The sequence below is a fragment of the Patagioenas fasciata genome, chromosome 2 (assembly GCF_037038585.1).
Source record: "Patagioenas fasciata isolate bPatFas1 chromosome 2, bPatFas1.hap1, whole genome shotgun sequence".
NCBI classification, from domain to species: Eukaryota; Metazoa; Chordata; class Aves; order Columbiformes; family Columbidae; genus Patagioenas; species Patagioenas fasciata.
The window spans coordinates 111028606-111048543 of NC_092521.1; the positions used below are offsets into that span (position 1 = coordinate 111028606).

Genomic DNA, 19938 nt, shown 5'->3' on the forward strand with positions numbered 1-19938 from the left:
TTCATAAAAGTACACAAAGCAGGCAGAGAAAGCAAGGCATAGCACAGTGACAGCAGGGAACATACATTGGAAAAAATATAAGGTCGGCATAACTTACGGGAGCTGCGTTGTTTTTCACTGTGACACTCGGAGTTGTGGCTCGTAGTGCCCCGCTCACGCCATGGTAGTATTTGAAGCAGATCTTTGTTTCAGCTAAAAAAAGAGAATTATTTTAGATTAGAAGAACTGCAAGGGAGAAGCTGCATGATCAGTTGCAGCTCACAAAAACAAGGCTGGCAAGCAATTAAATTGTGAGTGGTCCGTCTCACGTTGGTTGGCACAACAGGATACCTCCTGCCTCTGATCTTCACCTTTGCCACAGAGAATTTCACAGTTTAGTTCCTGTGACTGAAATAAGTTAAAACCCCAATGTCTTCGAAGCAGCTTTTACAACAGACAGACCTCAGAGTACCTGATCAGCACCCTTTAGCTACGTGAAGAAGAAACATAGGGACAGACAAACCTTCCCTTTTCAGACATACCAAACGCTAACGTACAAAGTGAGAAACTTCCTTAGGACAAGAAGATTGCATAGTTGCTCACTGAGCCAATGTGTTCTGGCCTTGGTCAGGGCAAGGATGTAGATCTACACAGATTAACTGCTCTGACAGTTACTACATTAAAACATTTTTTCAGAAACAGCGTAGTACCATGAGACCCATCTTAGTGTACTTCTACTGACTTCCAAAGATTTGCATTAGGTGAGGAACACAAGCAAGACAATGACTTTGGACTCACAGATCTGCTTTTTGCCAGGTGCGTTGATATTCAGATAAACATAATAAGTGACAGAAACCCGTTTTGATAACTGTATCAGGGCACAGGAGAAGTGAAACTGGCTTCCTGTTCGATCATCCCCTTAGGATTTACCTTCTTGTCTGTTCCAAGAGGCTAGATTCTCTGTTGGTCTTAACTACAAGTAGATATGAATTGCTGGTAGGTGCCATAATCCCACTCACTCACTTGCCTGGACCTGGTGACTTGCTGGAGCACATCCAGCAAACAAGAGATTTTTTCCATGGTAGAGTAGGATGTGAACTGGATTGGTATGTGCACACATACAGCCAGGACACAGCAGGTATACACTGTATGTGTGTAACATGTTTGTGGGATCTGAAAAATGCCTATTTAAATAAAAGGAGCAGTCGCATCTTGCAGTTTTAACTGGATAATGCCATAGAGACTTTCAGCTGCTCCATAATATATTTGAAGTTCTTCTCATTACCAAGTTTGCCCTTAAAACCTTGCTTTGCAGCTGCTGCTGAAGCTCAGGGAAAACACCAACCTTGTCTCATTGGAGCTGTAGTGCCTAAGTAAGAAAATAATAAAGGAATGCCAATGTTTTATGGTACAAATTGCGTTGCTGTTTTAACATCAGTAACAAAATAAGCAAAATCAGTGCAGCTGTGACAAAAGACTATGAAATGTTAAGAGCTGGGACCTTGGCTACAGATCATGGGGCTGTGATCTGCCATTTTGTACATCCGAAGAACAACCATGCAGCACCTCAGATAAAAGCAAAACATGGGGACATGAAAAGCAGTGGAGACCCTTAAAAACACAGGCCTGAATTGCCTACTATGAAGCTGACACAGGAGGAAAAATAAATCCCAATTTGTTTTTTGAAAGACAAATTAGTTTTAGGAGTGTAAAGCCTTCACAACTTTCAAATGCGACTTGGGAACTGAAAAACAAAGTACTTATTTTCCCAAGTAGTTCAAGTGCCTCTCAGTGCCCCTCTCTGAGGAGGCACCAGGGATACGCAGCCCATCAACAAGAAGCACAGTGCCAGTGTGTTAATGTGCCACCGTATCTTCCATCCCCACACCTCGTTCTACATCAGGCAACCAGGTACACATTTCTGCTTGCACAGTGAAAATACACACCTCTCCCACTATATGCACAGGTGCGTACATGTGTCCCTTTCACTTCACAGCACTTCTCAAGGAATGGAACAGGCTAGAGAGTCCTTCAGCACCTCCACGAGGGGCTTTGTTGCACATCCTGGGGTTTAATTCGCGGCTATGCCCCAAACCAACTTCTGCAAATTCAAGAAAATTACTTGAAATGTTAGTGCAGCTGAGCAAGCAACCCTGTTGTTGCACCTGGGAGCAGGAGTTGTTTTTTTCTGGCAGCAAAAGAGTTGGATGAGCTTATGGGACTGAAAAACTGCAAGTCCAGACTGAATTTTCGTGTTGTAATTTTCTCTACAGGAATTTTAACAGCTCAGCAGCAAACTCATTTACCCACTGAGAAGACAGCAAAAGCTGAGGATATCACAATAGCTAAAACATGCAGTTCTTAACAATTATTCAAATCTTAATTTTCCTCTCTCCTGGAGATTTTTAGCTACAGTTTGCACGGAACATTGAGAACTAGAATAAAAAGAAGTGTGTTTTTTTTTAAATAAAATTTCTTTAACTCATGTAGTTAATAAAATATAACATCAGGTACTAGCTTGTGTGACAAGGTTCAGACCTTACAGCAGGAAATCTCACTGTAGGTTGACAAGCAGGAAATCACTTACCATGTACACTGGGAAACTATGTTTTAAAATAATCTATTTAATTAAACTAAAAGTATTAAACAGAGAGAACAGAAGAATATATCCTTATGTAGGTATTCTGGATATTAGTATTGCTTTCAAGGACAAAGGATTACTAAAATGATTGAATATGTATTTGGAAAGAACCATGTGGGTATTGAAGATTCTTCTCAGTTTCACACAACTTCTATTTCTAATTTAATTTTCAGTCAAACTGCCCACGTACAGATGCAAACTGGCAGGAGGGCAACCCAGAGAGACACAGGTGTCACATACAATTCAAAACCGTGGCAGAGGTGGAGCCATTCAGTGGGCAGTATTTGACATGGCGATTAATGAATGTCAAAGGTTTCATTCAGAGAGCAGATCTGATAGGAAAATGTCTTATGTGGACCTTCACAGCTTGAGAAATTGCTCTAGAAACATCAGGGGAACAACTTTTTTTTTTTTTTCCCCCCCGATTCCCCGCTTTCCACCTTTTTCTCTACATCTTTTTGAGACTGAAAATATTAGGAAAATAGCTATTGTCAATGGATAGATAAAACTTCAATGAGTTTAAGGCTTGCAAAATTACATACAGTATATATGTGCAAAAATGCCACTTGGACCCTAGTTGGGCGTTTTTTGCTTGGGAGCTATTCTTTCCAAGTAACATTGTTGGTGTCATGTTTCTTACTTCAAGAGTCCTCTAACATTTTAATCCATCTCAAGATTGTTCTTTTATTTCTGAACCACCTCTAAGACATTTCCAAAAAAGATGCAGACAGTCACTGACTTGGTACCACTGCCTCTGGTACAGAAATCACTGTAAGTATAGGCAAGACAGTGACATAAATTAACTTGAATACTGTCCAGCTGGCATTCATGGATAATATGTAGTTATAAGGGTTGTTTGCATTGTAGTCGTGTAGATTAGCTTGTTGTGAAATAAAGGAGGCCATTTAACTCTGTCCTGCTGCCCCAGCTACATGGCACAGTGCACAGGTCAGGATAAAGCATTATCCAGGTAATTCCCAGTCATAAATAAATACATGCCATTGTTGTTTTCATCTCAGTAATTACGAGTAGCAGCTCACTGGACCAGGTAATGAAGTTATGATGTTAAAGTCAGGAAGTAATGAGGTTAAATTCTCCTTTCAATTAGCATAAATCGCCATTAGACTGCTAAATCTTCTGAGAGATGAGATGTCTGAAGATGCTCAGAAACACTCACGCCCATGACAATTACCAAACTACTCAGTGATTTTTATGGATCAAGAACACAACAGCATTTTATTGCCTTCACACCGGGTCTGGTATCCCCATTACATCATTCTCCCTTACAAGGAAAGGCTGAGGGAGCTGGGTCTCTTTAGCTTGGAGGAGACCGAGAGATGACCTCATTCGTGTTTATAAATACATAAAGGTGACAGCCTTGGTGACAACCAGTGATAAGACAAGGGGCAATGGGTTCAAACTGGAACACAGGAGGTTCCACTTAAATATGGAAAGAAACTTCTTCACAGTGAGGGTGACAGAGCACTGGAACAGGCTGCCCAGAGAGGTTGTGGAGTCTCCTTCTCTGGAGACATTCAAGACCTGCCTGGACACCTTCATGTGTAACCTCATCTAAGTGTTCCTGCTCCGGCAGGGGGATTGGACTAGATGATCTTTCGAGGTCCCTTCCAATCTCTAACTTTCTGTGATTCTGTGATCATGGCTGTGTTACAGCCTTCTACGACATTGGTACAAATACGATGTTTCCTGGTTGTATGCTCAAACCTGCTGCTATAACCATGGCGGGTGCAGAACACAGAGCTGCCCACAAGCAGGGTCTCAAGGCAGGGTCATCAGAGCCAGGCAACAGGAGAGGCAGTTCTGCTTCGCTCCTTGCACCACAGCTCACAAGCAGCTCTGTGGCCACAGAAGAGGGCTGCTTATAGGGAAGGGAGAGAATCCGGGATGTAGCCCATTCCCGGACACCGCAGAGATGGCTCCGCATTCAGACGAAAACTCTGAGAAATTTGAGGTTTGCCAGAGAACTCTGCCACAGAGTTTCAGCCCTCTCACAAGAAAAAAAAAAAGTCCAGTCCACAAAAAATTATTTCTCTATCAAAGACCTGAGTTATCTCAGTTACCAAATCAGTTTTGCTAATTAACTGGAAAATTAATTTACCAGCTGAACATTACTTTTCTTGGCAATATTCTGTATGGCCTCTACAATTACCCAGCCCTTGAAAACATCCTGTCTTCTTACTAAACCAAAGTGAGAGGAGAAAAAATCTAGTAGGGTATACTGAGGAACAGCAGTTGGAAGTACTGAAGGTTGAAAGCCCCTAAGACAGGGGGGTCAAACCTATTTTCGCTAACTACTCCAACATTTATACAGTCCTAAAATTACATTCAGCCCTTTGAAGGCAACTGTGAGGCCAACGTGAACCCTGGTGAAACTGAGTCTGACAACCCTGCCCTAAGACATATTTCCATCATCCACCTATTTTTTTTTTCTATCAGTGTTATTGCTCCTGTTGGTTTGTTTGATACCCTTTCCCTTGAAAATACTTGAATCTCTTCTCAAAAATTCCCTTGCTCTTATAATCCTCTGCTCCTCACTTACTAAGGTTAGTCTGGTCTCAGAGGCTCAGCTTTCACCAAAAGGTAGATTTATTATCTCAAATATAAAAAAAAGCACTGCCAGGATTAAGCAGTTTCCCGTGTTAGATTTAAAAAACAAACCAAACCAAACCAACCAACCAAACACACACACAAGACCCACCACAGCCAAAAAACCCAACCATCCTGATGGGTATTTCAAGGAAAGACTAAATGATACTCTTTGGAGGAGGCAGAAAGAATCAGCTGGTGTTTGATAGGAATGTGTGATACACCTGAGGCACTTCCTCAATCTGGTTGTGATTTAGTCCCATTATAGTTTTTGTTTCAATTAAATAACTGAGGTGACTAGGCATTAGCTAAGCATTTCTCAGCACTGAAAAACCTCTCAGGGAAGTAATGTGAGTCTTAAAAATTGAGTCATTTGTGACCAATTCAATCTATTACTAAAAGAGCTGTTGTTGCTCTTTTGGGGAAACATTTTGTGTAAAAAATGAGAGGTGTCAAAAATCAGTAATGAAAAGGTAGCTGTCTTTGGTAAGTGGGTGGGAACCAAGTGAACCAAATCAGAGAGTGAAGCAATTAAGTTATGAGTCAAAAGTTTTCCCTGGAGAGGACCCAGAAGTAGAATAAACAAACATGTACTATAATCAGATTGCTATGAGACCACCTTGAATTAAAATAGCCACGGCGATCTCTGGAAGTGGTGACAGAAGGTATCGAAGTAGAGACAGGGAGTCAATGAAGGGTAATACACTGGGGAAACTGGGAGAGGTGTATGGAAAAATAGGAGACGGAATTACAATTGTAGTCACTGCCACCGTTGGCAATTGCTAACCCAAAGATATGTAAATCCTCTCAGCTTTAGGCCAGTCTGCTTCTCTAACAAAGATGACTAGAAGGATACGGAATTACTGGAGAGAGTCCAGCAGGAGGCTATGAAGGTGATGAGGAGCCTAGAGCATCTTTCTTATGAAGGAGAGACTGATGGAGCTGTGTCTGTTCAGCCTGGAGAAGTCTGAGAGTGGATCTCATCAATGTTTATAAATATCTCAAGGGTGGGTGTCAAGAGGATGGGACCAGACTCCTTTCAGTGGTGCCCAACAAGAGGATGAGGGGCAATGGGCACAGACTGAAGCACAGAAATTCCATCTAAACTTGAGGAAAAACTGCTTTACTTTGAGGGTGACAGCACACTGAAACAGGCTGCCCAGAGAGGTTGTGGATCTTCTTCTCTGGAGACATTCAATACCCACCTGGATGCATTCCTGTGTAGCCTCATCTGGGTGTTCCTGCTTTAGCAGGTCCCTTCCAACCCCAACGATTCCACGCTTCTGTGATTCTGTATGACTGATTTGCGAAACACCTAATTTGAAACTACAGAGACTATTGACCTTGTAGCTTTAGACATTCTGGAGCCCGCACAATTAGCTGAGTCTTGTTTTGTTAATAATATAAATCTTGAGACTGTTGGATAAAGTGTCTAGCTGAATGTTGCTCATTATACACTAAAACGAATATGTAACCAATATGAAAATGTGTGACCAATTTGGTCTTTAGGCCTGCCCTGAGTAGTGACAAGCTTTTGTCTGTAACAGCTGCTACTTTTCTTTCTGTCATGCTGGCTTTATTCCAGCATCCAGACTTGCGCAACTCTGTAATAAACAATATCTCTTCTCTGTGTGCTAAAATTTGCCTCAATTGTGCACCGGGGGAAAAGAACCCTGTTTGTGGGAAAACACAATGGGAAACCAAAACAGAGAGAGATTAAAGACAGTTCACATGAGGTGTTGCAGTACTGGAATTCAGTAAGCAACAGTACCAATATCAAAGTTGAGGGAAGCAGAGGACTGATATTAGAAGAGAATCCCTGTGCAGAGAGTGTGGGTCAGGGGAGAAAGACTAGGACTGTCTGCATGAGACTAAATGAGAAGAAAGCCGAGAAAAAGAAACAAGGAAAGGAAAGGCAGAGAAGCAGAAAGTCAAACCTGAAGAAGCAAGAGGAAAAAAGTGCCGAGACCTTCAGGAAACATGGAGCACAATGTATGAGGTGTATTCGCAGCTCCTGTGAAACTAGGTGCACAAATGTACGTCCTGTCCACCTCGCATGCCCACTCACCCTTCTCTACCTGCTGCTGCCTCCAGCATCCATCTCCTGCTTTTGAATACTGCTGAAAGTATAGAGACCAGGTAAACGGTGCAACTCAAAGAGTCAAAATCCGTAAGCCTATCCCTAAGCATCAAGATTTTTTAGACAAATTTAGGTAGTTTCTCCTGATACTATACCTGCCCTGTCAGCAAAGAATTAAGATACATAACGAAGATGAAAGGTGAGGTTATTACTGGCAGATCTAATCTGTACATACAGCATTGCCACACAGTATCATTTATTTTGATCATATGTGCTTGCTGTTGCTCCATGCAAACAATGGTTCTTATTTCCTGTGCTGTATCATAGAAATTGCATGTTCCAGAAATTTCCTGTCCCATGCGTAATGGTGACACTACAGCTGTCACACTGGTTTGTTACTCAGCCACCCATGGACTCTGTATTTCCCTAAGCTGTAAGCTGTATCTGCTTACAGTATTCATTTACTATCACAACCACTTATGGTTTTCCATAGGGCACCTCAGTTTTCAAACAACTAACAGTTTAAAATCAAGTGAGGCCTAAACAGATATATTTCTTCAACCCCAGCTGCAGAATTTCTTCCAATTTTCTGATTACTTTTTCCTTGCCCTGTTCTAAAACGTGCACAAACATGTGGACAGACTGTTAAAAGACTTCTTTCCAGAAAGTGAGATAAAAGATCTTCAAATCTCAGCTTTTAGATTATTATAATGTTTCTAGGCAAAAAAAAAAGAAAAAAAGTACCTGGAGACTGAGTTAAGGCTGACCAGTACATATCAATAATTCAGGCACAAACCTTTGCTACAAAACTGTAATAGCTCAAAGCCAAGCAGTAGAATATCCAGTTAAATTCTAATCAAGATTAAATTTAAGCCAAAAATCCAAACTTGTGAAGATGCAGAAATGCACAGTTAGAACTTTCCAATAACCTTAACTCAGCAACAATAAATAACGTATTTCCGTATTTGTAGTTGTAACTGATATTTCAAGAACAGATCAGATTATTTTAGTCATTTTATTTCATCTATAGATCGTGTTGTCACAGAGTGCTACTGCTTCACGAGCACTGCACATTCAGGGCTGGAATTACCTCCAGGAGAGGTAATCATTTATTATATCACTGATTCTTTGTTCTGCTGTTATTTGTCATCTGCAGATACTCTCTGCTATTGACTTTTGCTTTTATTTCTTTTGCTTGATAGTTTGATTCAGCAGCTACCTGCCTTCAGCCACCACACGAGTAGCACAATAAATTAGTACACTAATGACTAATTGGTAATAACAAATTCTCATACTCAGTGGGGGGTCTCCCCTCTTCTAGCTTCATTTGTTTGAGGCCTCAGTGTTTCAAGCTCCACATTACATTGACTCTGGGTCTGGCTTTGTGTAGTCGACCTCTATTACCATGCTGTTCGTATGAAGTGCGACACATCTGCTTACCCGTGACTGTGCTGTGATTAATTATTATTATTCAGAAATTTTACAGGTGTAGACTCCTGAGCATAAGAAAAACAAAATCATACCATTTTTGCCTTATGAAAATACAGGTATTTTGGAGTTTCTATGACAGGAGAGGTACAACAAAGTAGCTCTGTAAACTGCTATTTAGGAAGAACATATAGATCTAATTACAATAGGCTGTTGCTTGTATGCTGCCCTCGTAAAAGCTGTCCTATTGGCACGACTCCTTACTAAGGAATGCTAGCAGCTGGAGTCGATGTGTACTGATATATTCTTCTCCAGCATTCGTATATATTTCTCAACACAAGCAGGACATCTGGCCTTGCTGATTAGTAAAGTTGCTTGACATTTTTAAATTTTAACCTTGTTTTCAGTTGCTTATACATTTTCAAAGACAGAAACATTTGGAATAAAATTTTGCACGCTGGATGCCCACCTCAGATCTCCAGAGATGCACAGCAAGAAAATTTCATCCAGCAATTTGTGGCTGTGAGGGCAAGGGAAAAACACGTTTTTTTACCCATAAAAGATTTCTGAAGACCTTTCCTTTCACCCCTCATGTTAATATGGAGCAGAAGTCACTATACTAAGCATATATCTTTTGCTGTTCCTGTAAAAGTACATTAAAATTCAGTTAACTTCTAAGCCTCTCCAAAAAATTCAGTTTGATATGCTCATTTGAGACGTCTTTGATTTTACCATCTAAATGCCCAGGAAAACCTATCTGTGCTGAGCACATTCCAGACTGGCGCTAAGACAGACTTTTTCTGTAACACAGATCTAAGCTCTTCCTGGCTGTGCCTCCTCTGAGTATCACTCCTGCGAGCGGCAGGACTATATCCCTGGGCATCTCCCCGCTGTGCCAAGTAGCACAGAAGAGAAGAATATGAATCCACTGCCCATTTGCCCCTGTTGAAGGAAGAGATAAGGGCAGCTGGGGAGATGAGGAGCACGGAGTGGGGAAACAGAAGCCAGTACAAAAACAGGTAACATGGTGATTTGTGGTGGTCATAGGTTTGAGTAGAGAAGGATTTAGGGGGAGCAGGCAGCAGAGCACTGTTTCAGTCTTGCTAGAAAACATGAACACAACCAGTTGCCTTCACGGTGTGAACAAAATGCACGTACTAGGGGGCTTGTATTCAGGCTCCCAATTAGGCAGCCACAGGGAGATGCCAACAGGATTTATGGTCAGTCTACTGGCTCAAATTCTGTCCACACCAGCAGAGATTGGAATGCATTAAAATTTACAGCCATCCAGTGGCTCTTGTGGAAGTCCATGTCATCACGGAGAGGGTCCACCGGAGTGCCCAGTAAGTCTGGTGTTTAGATTGACAACTAGAGTCGAGGCAGAGGATAGCAAGGCAAAGCTTCTGCAAATACTCACCACAGGAAAGGTCAGTGGAAGGATGCCACTGCCCAGCCAGTAACTGAAGATGCTAAATGTCTTTAACAAAGAGGTGGTTTAGCCCTTATGTAGCTAGGAACAGAACCTGCAGTTTGCACTGGGGCATATTCTCTGGCTGTTACCTGCTTTTTAAGTTTTATTGTATGACATGAGTAATGGAATTTAAATTTGGTTTGCTCGGATAGCTCACATCTTTGAAAATAATAATTTACTCCTAAAATTATCTTCAGAAATGTGAGATGGGAAAAAAAAAAAAGGTACTCATCCTTACCATTCCTTGCACTGAGTCATCTCCCATTCCACTGAAACCAACATAACTATTTGCTCCATATTCATAAAGACAGCAGGATCCAGCCCAGAACAGGCAAGAATTTTATCTATTTACTTTTAGTCAAACTGAACAGTGCTGTCTATTCACTCTGCCTTTATGGACTCTTGTAATAAAAGGACTGACAGGCACCAATCTGAGTGAATGAGAGTTGAGGTTGGGGGGTGTTGTAACAACGTACCTGTCTTTCATCAGGAGAAGGAAAAGCTGTTTGAAAGAGACATTTTAGTCATTGCAAACAGCAAATTATAAGGGCTGCACTAAGATGGAGACTTTAATGAAATTCCAGAGCCTACAGGCAAATAATGTTTTTATGTAAATCAGCTTAACGATGAGTTTTTCACCATGAGCATTAGCAAGTGAGCAATTTATTTAAGAAAAACTTGCAATCATCAAAGCATTTTTAACTGTGTGATAGTTGAGTCCATAATAACTGGAAACCATGCCTAAAGTTTGCTCTCTGATCCTAACCACTCATTCACATTGCAAGAAAAACAACATTGCAGGCAAAATCAAACACGTGGTTCATCTACTTATGAGGGAGATGATTTAAAGTAACTTCTGAAATGCAACAATTACATCAGACTAAGTTTTTAAATAATACTTCTGTTTTAAAACTGCTCATGATCCTGGTTACAATGGACTCTACAGTTCTTTATCAGAATTGAATAGCAGATGAAAAAAAATCCCTGTGCTTCCAGTACACTGGAAATAAGCCTTGCCTCACATATGGAAAGTCATCAGTTTCATTGTATTAGTGTTCCCTTAGCGACATTAGAGTCACTGACAATATCCAGCAAAAGAATTTGAACTGGAGATATAGTGCCTGTGTTCTCTATTACACCAATCTATATTAAGCCACAAATAAACAGAGAGAAAATAAACATACAGAAACACCGGCATACCTGAGCTTTGTTCTGAGTGTCAGCAGAGGCACTGCAAAGCTGTCTCAGACATGACAGAGAAAGGTATAAACTCAAAACTATACAATAGAGCACAGCTCCACACAGGACAAGGGATGGGCAGAGCTGAGGACCCCTCTCATCTCTTTACTGTGATACAGAGGCACTGGCTTGTCCTAGATGATGCAAGCTCTTCTCCACTGCCCCTATCGCAATCCATCCTTTAGGCTTCCACATGTTAAGTCTACCTCAAGCTAATTGTCTCCTAGAGCACATGCCTTGCTTTTATCAGAGCAACAGTAGTTTAAAGTCTTAATTAAATACATATGACTAGATTATGCCCTCAGGCACAGCCCTGGGCAAGAGAGCACATGAACTTCAGAAGCCTCAGACATGGCTTGCTAACATCGCAACATGTTTTTATTCTCCTTGATCTCAAAACATGGGTGGACCAGGCAGCGCTTTTGATTTATAGAAGCAGAAAATGGCATCAGCCTTATAATCAGTGATTAGTATTTAGGAAGGTGTAAGCCATAACTTTACCTGGTGCCTGCTTTGTGAAGGGATGTGACAGCATGAGAAGGGACATCTTGCAACTCCAAACCCAGCCAAGTACTGAAATTAGGGAGGATTCATGTTTTCATGTAGCTGTTTAATTCAAGACATCTTCTTGAGCTGGTCTTTAATCATGTCTGATAAGCATGACTGAGAAACATTACACTCCCTTGAGTTAGTCTTTCATTTTTTTCCCCAAGAAAGTTACCTTTGAAGATGTTAGTGCCCAAACTAGCCATCATGGACCTCACCATTCCTCCAGGTCCTCTTACATGTTAAATCCTTCCTCTTGTTACTCTGCAAACCCTCCCAGCCAGAAGCCCTATCTATTCACATTTTCAAGTGCTCTCTTCAGTCACTATCAGAATGCTTTACAACAGTTTCTTTATGTTTAGCAGCCAGACCATGCAATATTAAAACTCATAGTATTCACTCTGACTGGGAACTATTACAGTCAGTCAAGCACGTGCCATGCAGCAAACAAAGAGAGTCTTGGGATTAAGTCCTTGTGCCACAAGATATTCATATTAGCAAGAACGAAAATCCTTTACACTTGGATGCAAAAGAGAAGCCAAGAGCTTACAACTTTTACTCACAATACCATAATAAAGGCTGCTTTTCTTTCTTAAGACGTTTATCACACTTCAGAATCAGTCTGCACACATTCCTTGGCTCTACTGCATATCTAAGGATATTTTTAGCCTAATATTTCCATGACAACAAAGCAAGAAATGGTCAATTGGAGAAGATGGCTGAATGAAATCTCAAAATGCTTGTAGAAGCAGCTTCCTAGTGCCCAAATTGTTTCAGTTACCCACTACACTAAGCACATTATTGTTTGTTGCTGCTATTTCTAATCAGCAAATTAAAAAAAAACTAATTTAGAGTGATTAAGTAATTAGGCATTCTGTTATCATACAAGAAAGACTGTTCACTGCTGTCATAGTACGAATACTCTAATATAAGTAAAAGGTGACAGCAAAACAATACTTCAGACTGAAGTAAGAGCTCACAGAGAAGAGCAAGAAGAGATGCTGTGGTAGCCTCTTAGGCAATGGGTAACAGGTCACACGTACCAAGAGGGCGATGGCAAGTGTGACAATTCAAACTCTTTGCCTTCCTGACTTCACCACAGAGCAGAACTATTTGCAAACAATTTTGGAAGAAAATTATTTACAAAATCTGAAAGAATAAAAGGAAGGTCAATTCCAGACAGTGGCATTGAAAGCAAGGAAAACGCACAGGAGAGCAACCCAAGGAAAGGCATGCATCTCTCCCTGCACTTCAGGATAATTTGATTTTATTTGCAAGTCACTTAACAGGCCTAACATGGCATAAGGAGAAAATGGGGACAGTTACACCTATGTTTTGGCACTGTAACTCTACTGAAAGCAAAAGACAGTCAGAGAATGATAACAGTGCAGCAGAACTTGGCACACTGGTTCCTGGTTTTTACATTACCATCTTGCAAGCATTTTATTCATTTCCACATTATGTTTTTCCTTCTTTGTGGGAAAAAAAATGAACAGCGGTGAACAATATACAGTTATATCACTAAGTACTTGTTACATTATTGAAAAGTGTAAGATGAACAGCCTTGCACTATAATTACCCAATGACCAAAATTCCCCAAAGTTCAGTTGTTCTGAAAAACAATGTTCTTCGTGGTCTTTTCTTAGTACACCAAAGACTTATCTGGGTAGGTCTTGTATGCATTAATTAAACAGAGGAAAAGAGACTTCTATGCCTTCACAACACAGAGCCGTTCTCTTGTTTACACATCCAAAGCATTTATAATTAATTGAGTTCACCCACTCATAAGCCTTGAGTAAAAGCTACATGCCAGCTATGCTGCTGTGGTATGTTTTTTTCCCCTTTCCTTTCAGTCTTACAAATGGTTTGCTTTACAACAGCGGGGCACATCTTCCTTCCATTTGCTCAGAAACCACAGGCAGAGAAAGCATGCTCATGGTCTCTGATTCTCACAGAGACTTCTGAGTCATGTCACTGGTTGGCGAAACCCCATCAACATGATGCCTTTGCAAACACAGTGCTGTGTCGTGGTATAATGGATAAAAACTTGGTCTTATTCTTTTAAAACAATGCCACCAGAGCTCACAGGGATAGGAGTGTGGCATGTGTGGGCTTTGCTAGATTTACTTTTTCCAGCGAGGACTTGTGAAAGACAAACCCAAAGCCCAGGTTACCCAGGGACATGCAGGAGATCCCAGAGTCGTCTGCTTAATGCACAGCCCCTTTTGAAGGTCTCTTCTTTCTCTGCAACAATACAATCTCTGCAGATCAGAGAATCTTGGATGCTGACAGCCATCACAAGACGCATCACAAAGAGAAAAGCCCTTGGCATTCCAGCTTCACACGCCCTGATCAGTCTCATTATCGTGGTTTCTATTCCAATACCAGCTCACATACTGATTGTGTCCCGTGTACTACAAGATTCAAAATCAACGCTGCTTTACATGATGCTGCACATATTTGCCACCAGCTCCTCCACAAAAAGGGAGGGGGAACCACAGCCGGCTCCAGGGAGACAGACTCACACATGAGTGCCTCTGTATCTCCTTTCACATGTGGCATGGACTTGTTCCTTCCTCAGAGCTGCTTGGGTCTCTGGTTTGGCAGTAAAAGGAAAGGAGTGCAACCAACTCCTTTTCTAGGAACTGGGACTATGCTCTAGGTATGTTTTTGTATATTTGCACGACATCAACAATGCCAACACCTGCCTTGCTGCCAATAGTACATGGACTGTGCTCAGTAGCAAGGTACGTATAAGCCATAAGCTTGGTCCTATGACTCTCAGCAAATCAAATTCCTTTTCAGGAAAGCAATTCATAGGCAGCTCTGCCTGGAGAGATGATGTCCAGCTGTGTTCAAAATCTCAAAAGAAGAGAAAGAAGGTGCCCACATCCCAAGAGGGGGGTTCTGGGGGGCTCAGGATATAATTCAACTGAGAAAGATTTATATCAGAATGAGAACTGAGGCTGGAGTTAATTAGATTTAGATCTACAACTCTGCACGATGCTTTTTAAATCTCAGTAAGAAGGAAAAACCTACTTGTAAGGAAAACTACAGTTTTAGCAGGAACCATGAACTGGACTTCTGGTTTTGACTGTAGTGGGAGTCACAACTGTATGGGATGTAAAAACACAGCACTGAGCCTCCATGTTCTCTTTTACAAAGACAGACCCATCAAACACTGCTGCTCTTCCAAAGTTTGCCCATAAAGTCACCTTCTACAGGAATCATACTATGGAACATTTTGACTCACTTTACAGTTTCAACTGGAAAAGGAAAAAGCAGATAACTGCTGCATTTTGTTGAGCTGCTCTACAGTGAAGGATTTCTTATAGTTTGGCTTGAGAAGGCCAGTATGTGACTGCTCATCTGTTCAGAAAACTTCACAAGGGCATTTTGATTAGGTGCCACTGCTATGGTGCCTGTTGTTAAATTCCCCTGGAATTTATAAGACAAAGCACAAACTATCAAGAAGGAAAAGATCAAAAGGCTGCTAGGAAATACATATTATATCTGTTATGACTTTTCACCTCAGAGCTCCCTTCTGCAATGTCTTATTTCAATCACTTTTTTTCCTTTCTAAAATACCAATGTTTGTTCACTATTTATTTGCAATGTAATAATTAGGGAAGAAAATTGCTGTAACTACAAAATGAAACTTGACTTTTTAAAACTCAGCAATTCCAGAAGTATCTTACTTGTTACTGGTAAAAAAACGCGGTTACAAATGGGTTACTTTAAGTTGAAAGGCAAGATAAGATATCCTGACTGTAAAACCATTAGTGAATCTAGTGTTGAAAGCATTGGATGAGTGTATTTGTTTCCAAGTGCAATAAAAATATGGAACTGTGGGGGAAAAATTACTACGAAACATACGCTGCATTTGTGCAGGTGAAAAATTACAATCTTGTAATATATACTGGAATAGCAAGGAATGGAAATACCACATTTAAACAAGCAAGAGGACAAAGAATCATAGGCAGACTCGAGAAAACACTGCAGAATGAGGAAGGTTTATTCTCTAGCAAAATATATTCAGATGTACATTAGGGGATGGTAAAAAATTGTCTTCAAAACATTGTTCTTGTTGACTATAAAATCATATACAGATACCAGTATGTCTGTCACCTGAAGGTGTGTGCCAGGTGGCTGGCGCATTCTCTGGCTTTGCGCTTCACTGCTGGGACCCCCGGTGTGAGTCGCAGATGTTCGCTTCGCTGGCTGGGGCTGACATCTGCAAACCTTCAGACCTGCCGCCCTGGCAACAATAACTCCTGGCTTGCTCAAGCCCATCCAAGCTGAAATTGCTGCAGTCACACACACAGGTGACAGTCAGGGAACATTCTTTTTTATTTTTTATAGCAAAGGGTAAGGTCTCTAACCACGGCACGCTTAACTCCCACAGGATTTGCTGCACTGTGACAAGGAAACCTTAATGCAAATTATCAATAGGCTGAGCTAGATCTATCCGCTGCTATGTGTCAACACACAAGGGGATGACTATAAAGTCCAGACTGCAGATAACCTAGACTATTTTTAAAACACTGTTTTTCAGAAATAAGCTTGCAGAGAACCTAGACAAAATCAAAAGCAGAGGCAAAGGACACCTGAAAAAAGGAAGCAGCAGCGATGATTCTGGAGTAAATTCCTTTTGAATTGTCTGCACATTTGTAACATGTACTATTGCTAATTTATACTTCAGTATATAATAGATATGTCTTTTTCTTTCCCCTAATTTGCCAGTTACATACATAAAAATACAACAATCCTAATCTTGGGACTGACATTCATGCCTCTTATCGCCCCATATGTGGCAACACTGAAAAAGGAAAATGCTATGTCTGTTCCTTGCAGTCTGGAAGACAGACGTCAGCTTCCTGCACCTGGAGTAAGGCTGAAGACTGGGCCCGCAGAGCCTGGGCCATCACTTTGCCATCTCTGGCAGGAACATGATGAACATTCAAGTGAAATACATCAACATCAGGAAACCTGGGTTCTATTCAAACCACTGCCACTGATTTACTGTAGTAGTTACACTCTTTTCTGACTTAATTTCCTCCTCTGTTAGTTGAAGAAAATGATACTTCTGGCAAATCAACCCAAAGAAGAGAGGAATATGAGTGTTTGCTAGTCCTTCCATAAGCCAGTCTTCATAATAACAGAGCTGTTCTTCAGTCAGAGGAGAAAAGTATTCTCTTTTGCAAAGCAAAGCTCATGACGACATTCAGTAGGGCCCTTAACGAAGTGCATCAGCATCTGTGGGCATAAATTCCCAGCAGGTATGTATGGTGCAGCTGGTCAATCTGCCTCTGTAGAGGTAAGGCACTGCATGGACGCTTCTCTACTGACCTAAAGGGACTGGATTGAGCAGGTCATCCCAGGATTTAGCTCTACTTATTACTTAAGCTGCAACCAGTCAGGTCACACTAAAATCGAAAAGGACATGCCAAATTTCTTTTACAGTATTTGTTTCTTCAGATCTGCCCTACACCTATTTTCCCTTTAATCGCAGTCAGGTTTGTACATTAAAAAATGCCTGGGCTATAACCCTGTCACTCCTGGCATTACAAACCCCACTGACAGAGCAAGGCATTCGGACAAGTGCTGTATTTGGCACCTTGTCAAGCAACCACAACGGAAGGGGGATGGAATGGAGAGTGAAACTGAAACTTACTAGTTTAACTGGCTGGCTGTAGGTACCTATGGCCAACACAGGGAGGGAAAGGAGCATCTATTATGGAAGGAGAGCACTTTCAGGATGCAAATGGTCACATACAACTAATGCGATGATAACAATAACAGGCACGCTGCTACACAAACTCTGCCCTTTTTACATAATGTACTGCAGATACATTAACCAAACAGCTTCTTTACATCTTCTGGTGGTGTTCCACCAACACCAGGGGAATTCTCCCCTTCTTACAGAAGCTATAATAGCCTCTTGAAACCAATCTCGCTTGTTGAGATGCTCAAAACCACATCCACCTCCCATCCAATCTTCACCATTCTGTAGCTTATGTTTAAAACACAACCTGCAGTGCCAAAGCGATCATACAAAAGTGTTTGCAGGTAACATGTTTTAGTTCACTCACCAGGTCAAAAAAGAATCTATTAAAAAATACTACGAATGCTGGCAGTGTTGAGAGCTGAAAAAGAAAGGGCAAACAAACCCATGAATGAAGTTTTGAGACCACAAGAAAGGAACAAGATGTCCTACTGGTTTGAGTTTTTCAGTTCTAAGAAGAGACAGAATGATTCTAGAATGAGTCTGCAACAGATTTGTTTGTAGGTTGTTGTTGGGGTTGGTTTATTTTTGTTTTTTCTCTGCTACCTCTGGGAATTTCTAGTCTGAAAACCAAATACTTGAACTCTCACCTGCTGTGAACTGAGGTCACCTCACACAAACAAATCAATCCATCCTAGTTGATGCAGACAAAATACCCAGCCTCTTGTTTTTCAAATAGAAATCCTTTATTAGCACATGTACATTCTAGATCCAAAGTCTCAAATAGGCCCTAAGGTGACACCAAATTACCTCCTAGCAAAAGTCCAGCATAAGATGCACATTTTTACTATGTCAGTTTGGTCTTTCAAAGAAAGCATATGTGCATGTATATTTTCCACCTGTACAAAGCTGATGTAGACATCCAGTTGCTGAGTGCCACACTAGGATTCCAAAAGAGGTAAATGTATTCCTAGTATTGTTGTTTTATAATTTTGATGGTTCATTTTTCCATCCCCTTCCTGTCTTGGAGAATATACCCACCACAAAGCAAGTGGCATGACCTCAGAGAGAGCTGGCAGATACTACTTTGCATCAGCTGCCAGCACGCAGGAATCTTTCTGTCAGCCTTGACAAGCGGTGGCTTCTAAAATGAAAGTGTTTTGAAGGACTAAGTAACTTTTAGTCCAAGGCACAACATTTTGTGTTTAATTTAACCTTTTAAATATTTTCCAACATCTAGACTATATTCTTCTTCCACACTGGCTGTCAAAAGTCTGATGCATCTTGTTAAAATCAACAGAAGAACTCCCACTGATTTCAGTGTTACAGAGACCACAACTACCTTTTCTTATTTCCCTTCCAAAAAAAATAGTCTCCTCAGCTGCAACCTCTTCCTTTCACATCCACATGCCACTCAGTCCTGCTTGCCCTTCTCCAAAATATTTCTAAAGCTCCTGCAATCTTTCTGTTTGAAAGTAGAAAGACTAAGAAAAAAATAATCTGCTAAATGCACTACCAAATGGATTTATATTCCACAGTACATTACATGCATGGGTCAGCTAAATCATTTATGCATGTCACAGAAGTTATTACTTGGCATTTCATTGCATCTCAAATGCAACAAATTTAAGAAATTTAGAAAAATAAATAGACCTGCTAAAGGAAAACCAGATTCTATTTTCCAACCTGCACAAAACCTAAATGGGATAGTTCAGAGGCAGAAACTTTGTCTTTACACTTGTTATATATATTTAAAAGGTTTCCACTGAGTCATTTTCTAACAGAAGAAAGCACAATATGAGTTTTTTAATCCATCACAGAAGCTCAGCGCACTTCCAAGAGAAGTGGTAATTACAGAGGTGCCTGCTAGCAGTGCTACTGTTAAGGCTGTGTCGGAGGTTCATTATTAACCCAGTTCTCATGGTTTCACAGCTCAGTCACAAAACACCCATATACTGGCCTCCAAACACCATAGAAAATTTCATCCGAGAAGCAATTTATTTAGTTACTTTTTCTTCTTGTAAAAGAAAAAAAGGGAATTATATCAATTTTTCATGCTTTTCTATGAATATATACCAGGGAGAGAGTTAATAATTGTAAAACAGCAAATTCTGACACACTTGGGTGTAATCCTTATCCTGTTTAAATTAACAGATAATTCTCTTGACTGCACCAGGGACAGGATTTCAATCTCTGTGTTCTGGAGAAGTTCAGATCCTGCT

The 19938-nt window shown here is 40.8% G+C and overlaps 1 protein-coding gene across 4 annotated transcripts in view; it reads right to left on the reverse strand.

Annotated features, from left to right (window-relative positions):
- Window positions 1-19938, reverse strand: part of HECW1 (HECT, C2 and WW domain containing E3 ubiquitin protein ligase 1) — a 273365-nt gene that overhangs the window by 134610 nt on the left and 118817 nt on the right. For all 4 annotated transcript variants that reach the window (XM_065831014.2, XM_065831015.2, XM_071804706.1 and 1 more), the window contains one exon: window positions 98-192. In XM_065831014.2, the coding sequence (XP_065687086.1) occupies window positions 98-192 (95 nt within the window). The remainder of the gene's footprint in view (window positions 1-97; window positions 193-19938) is intronic.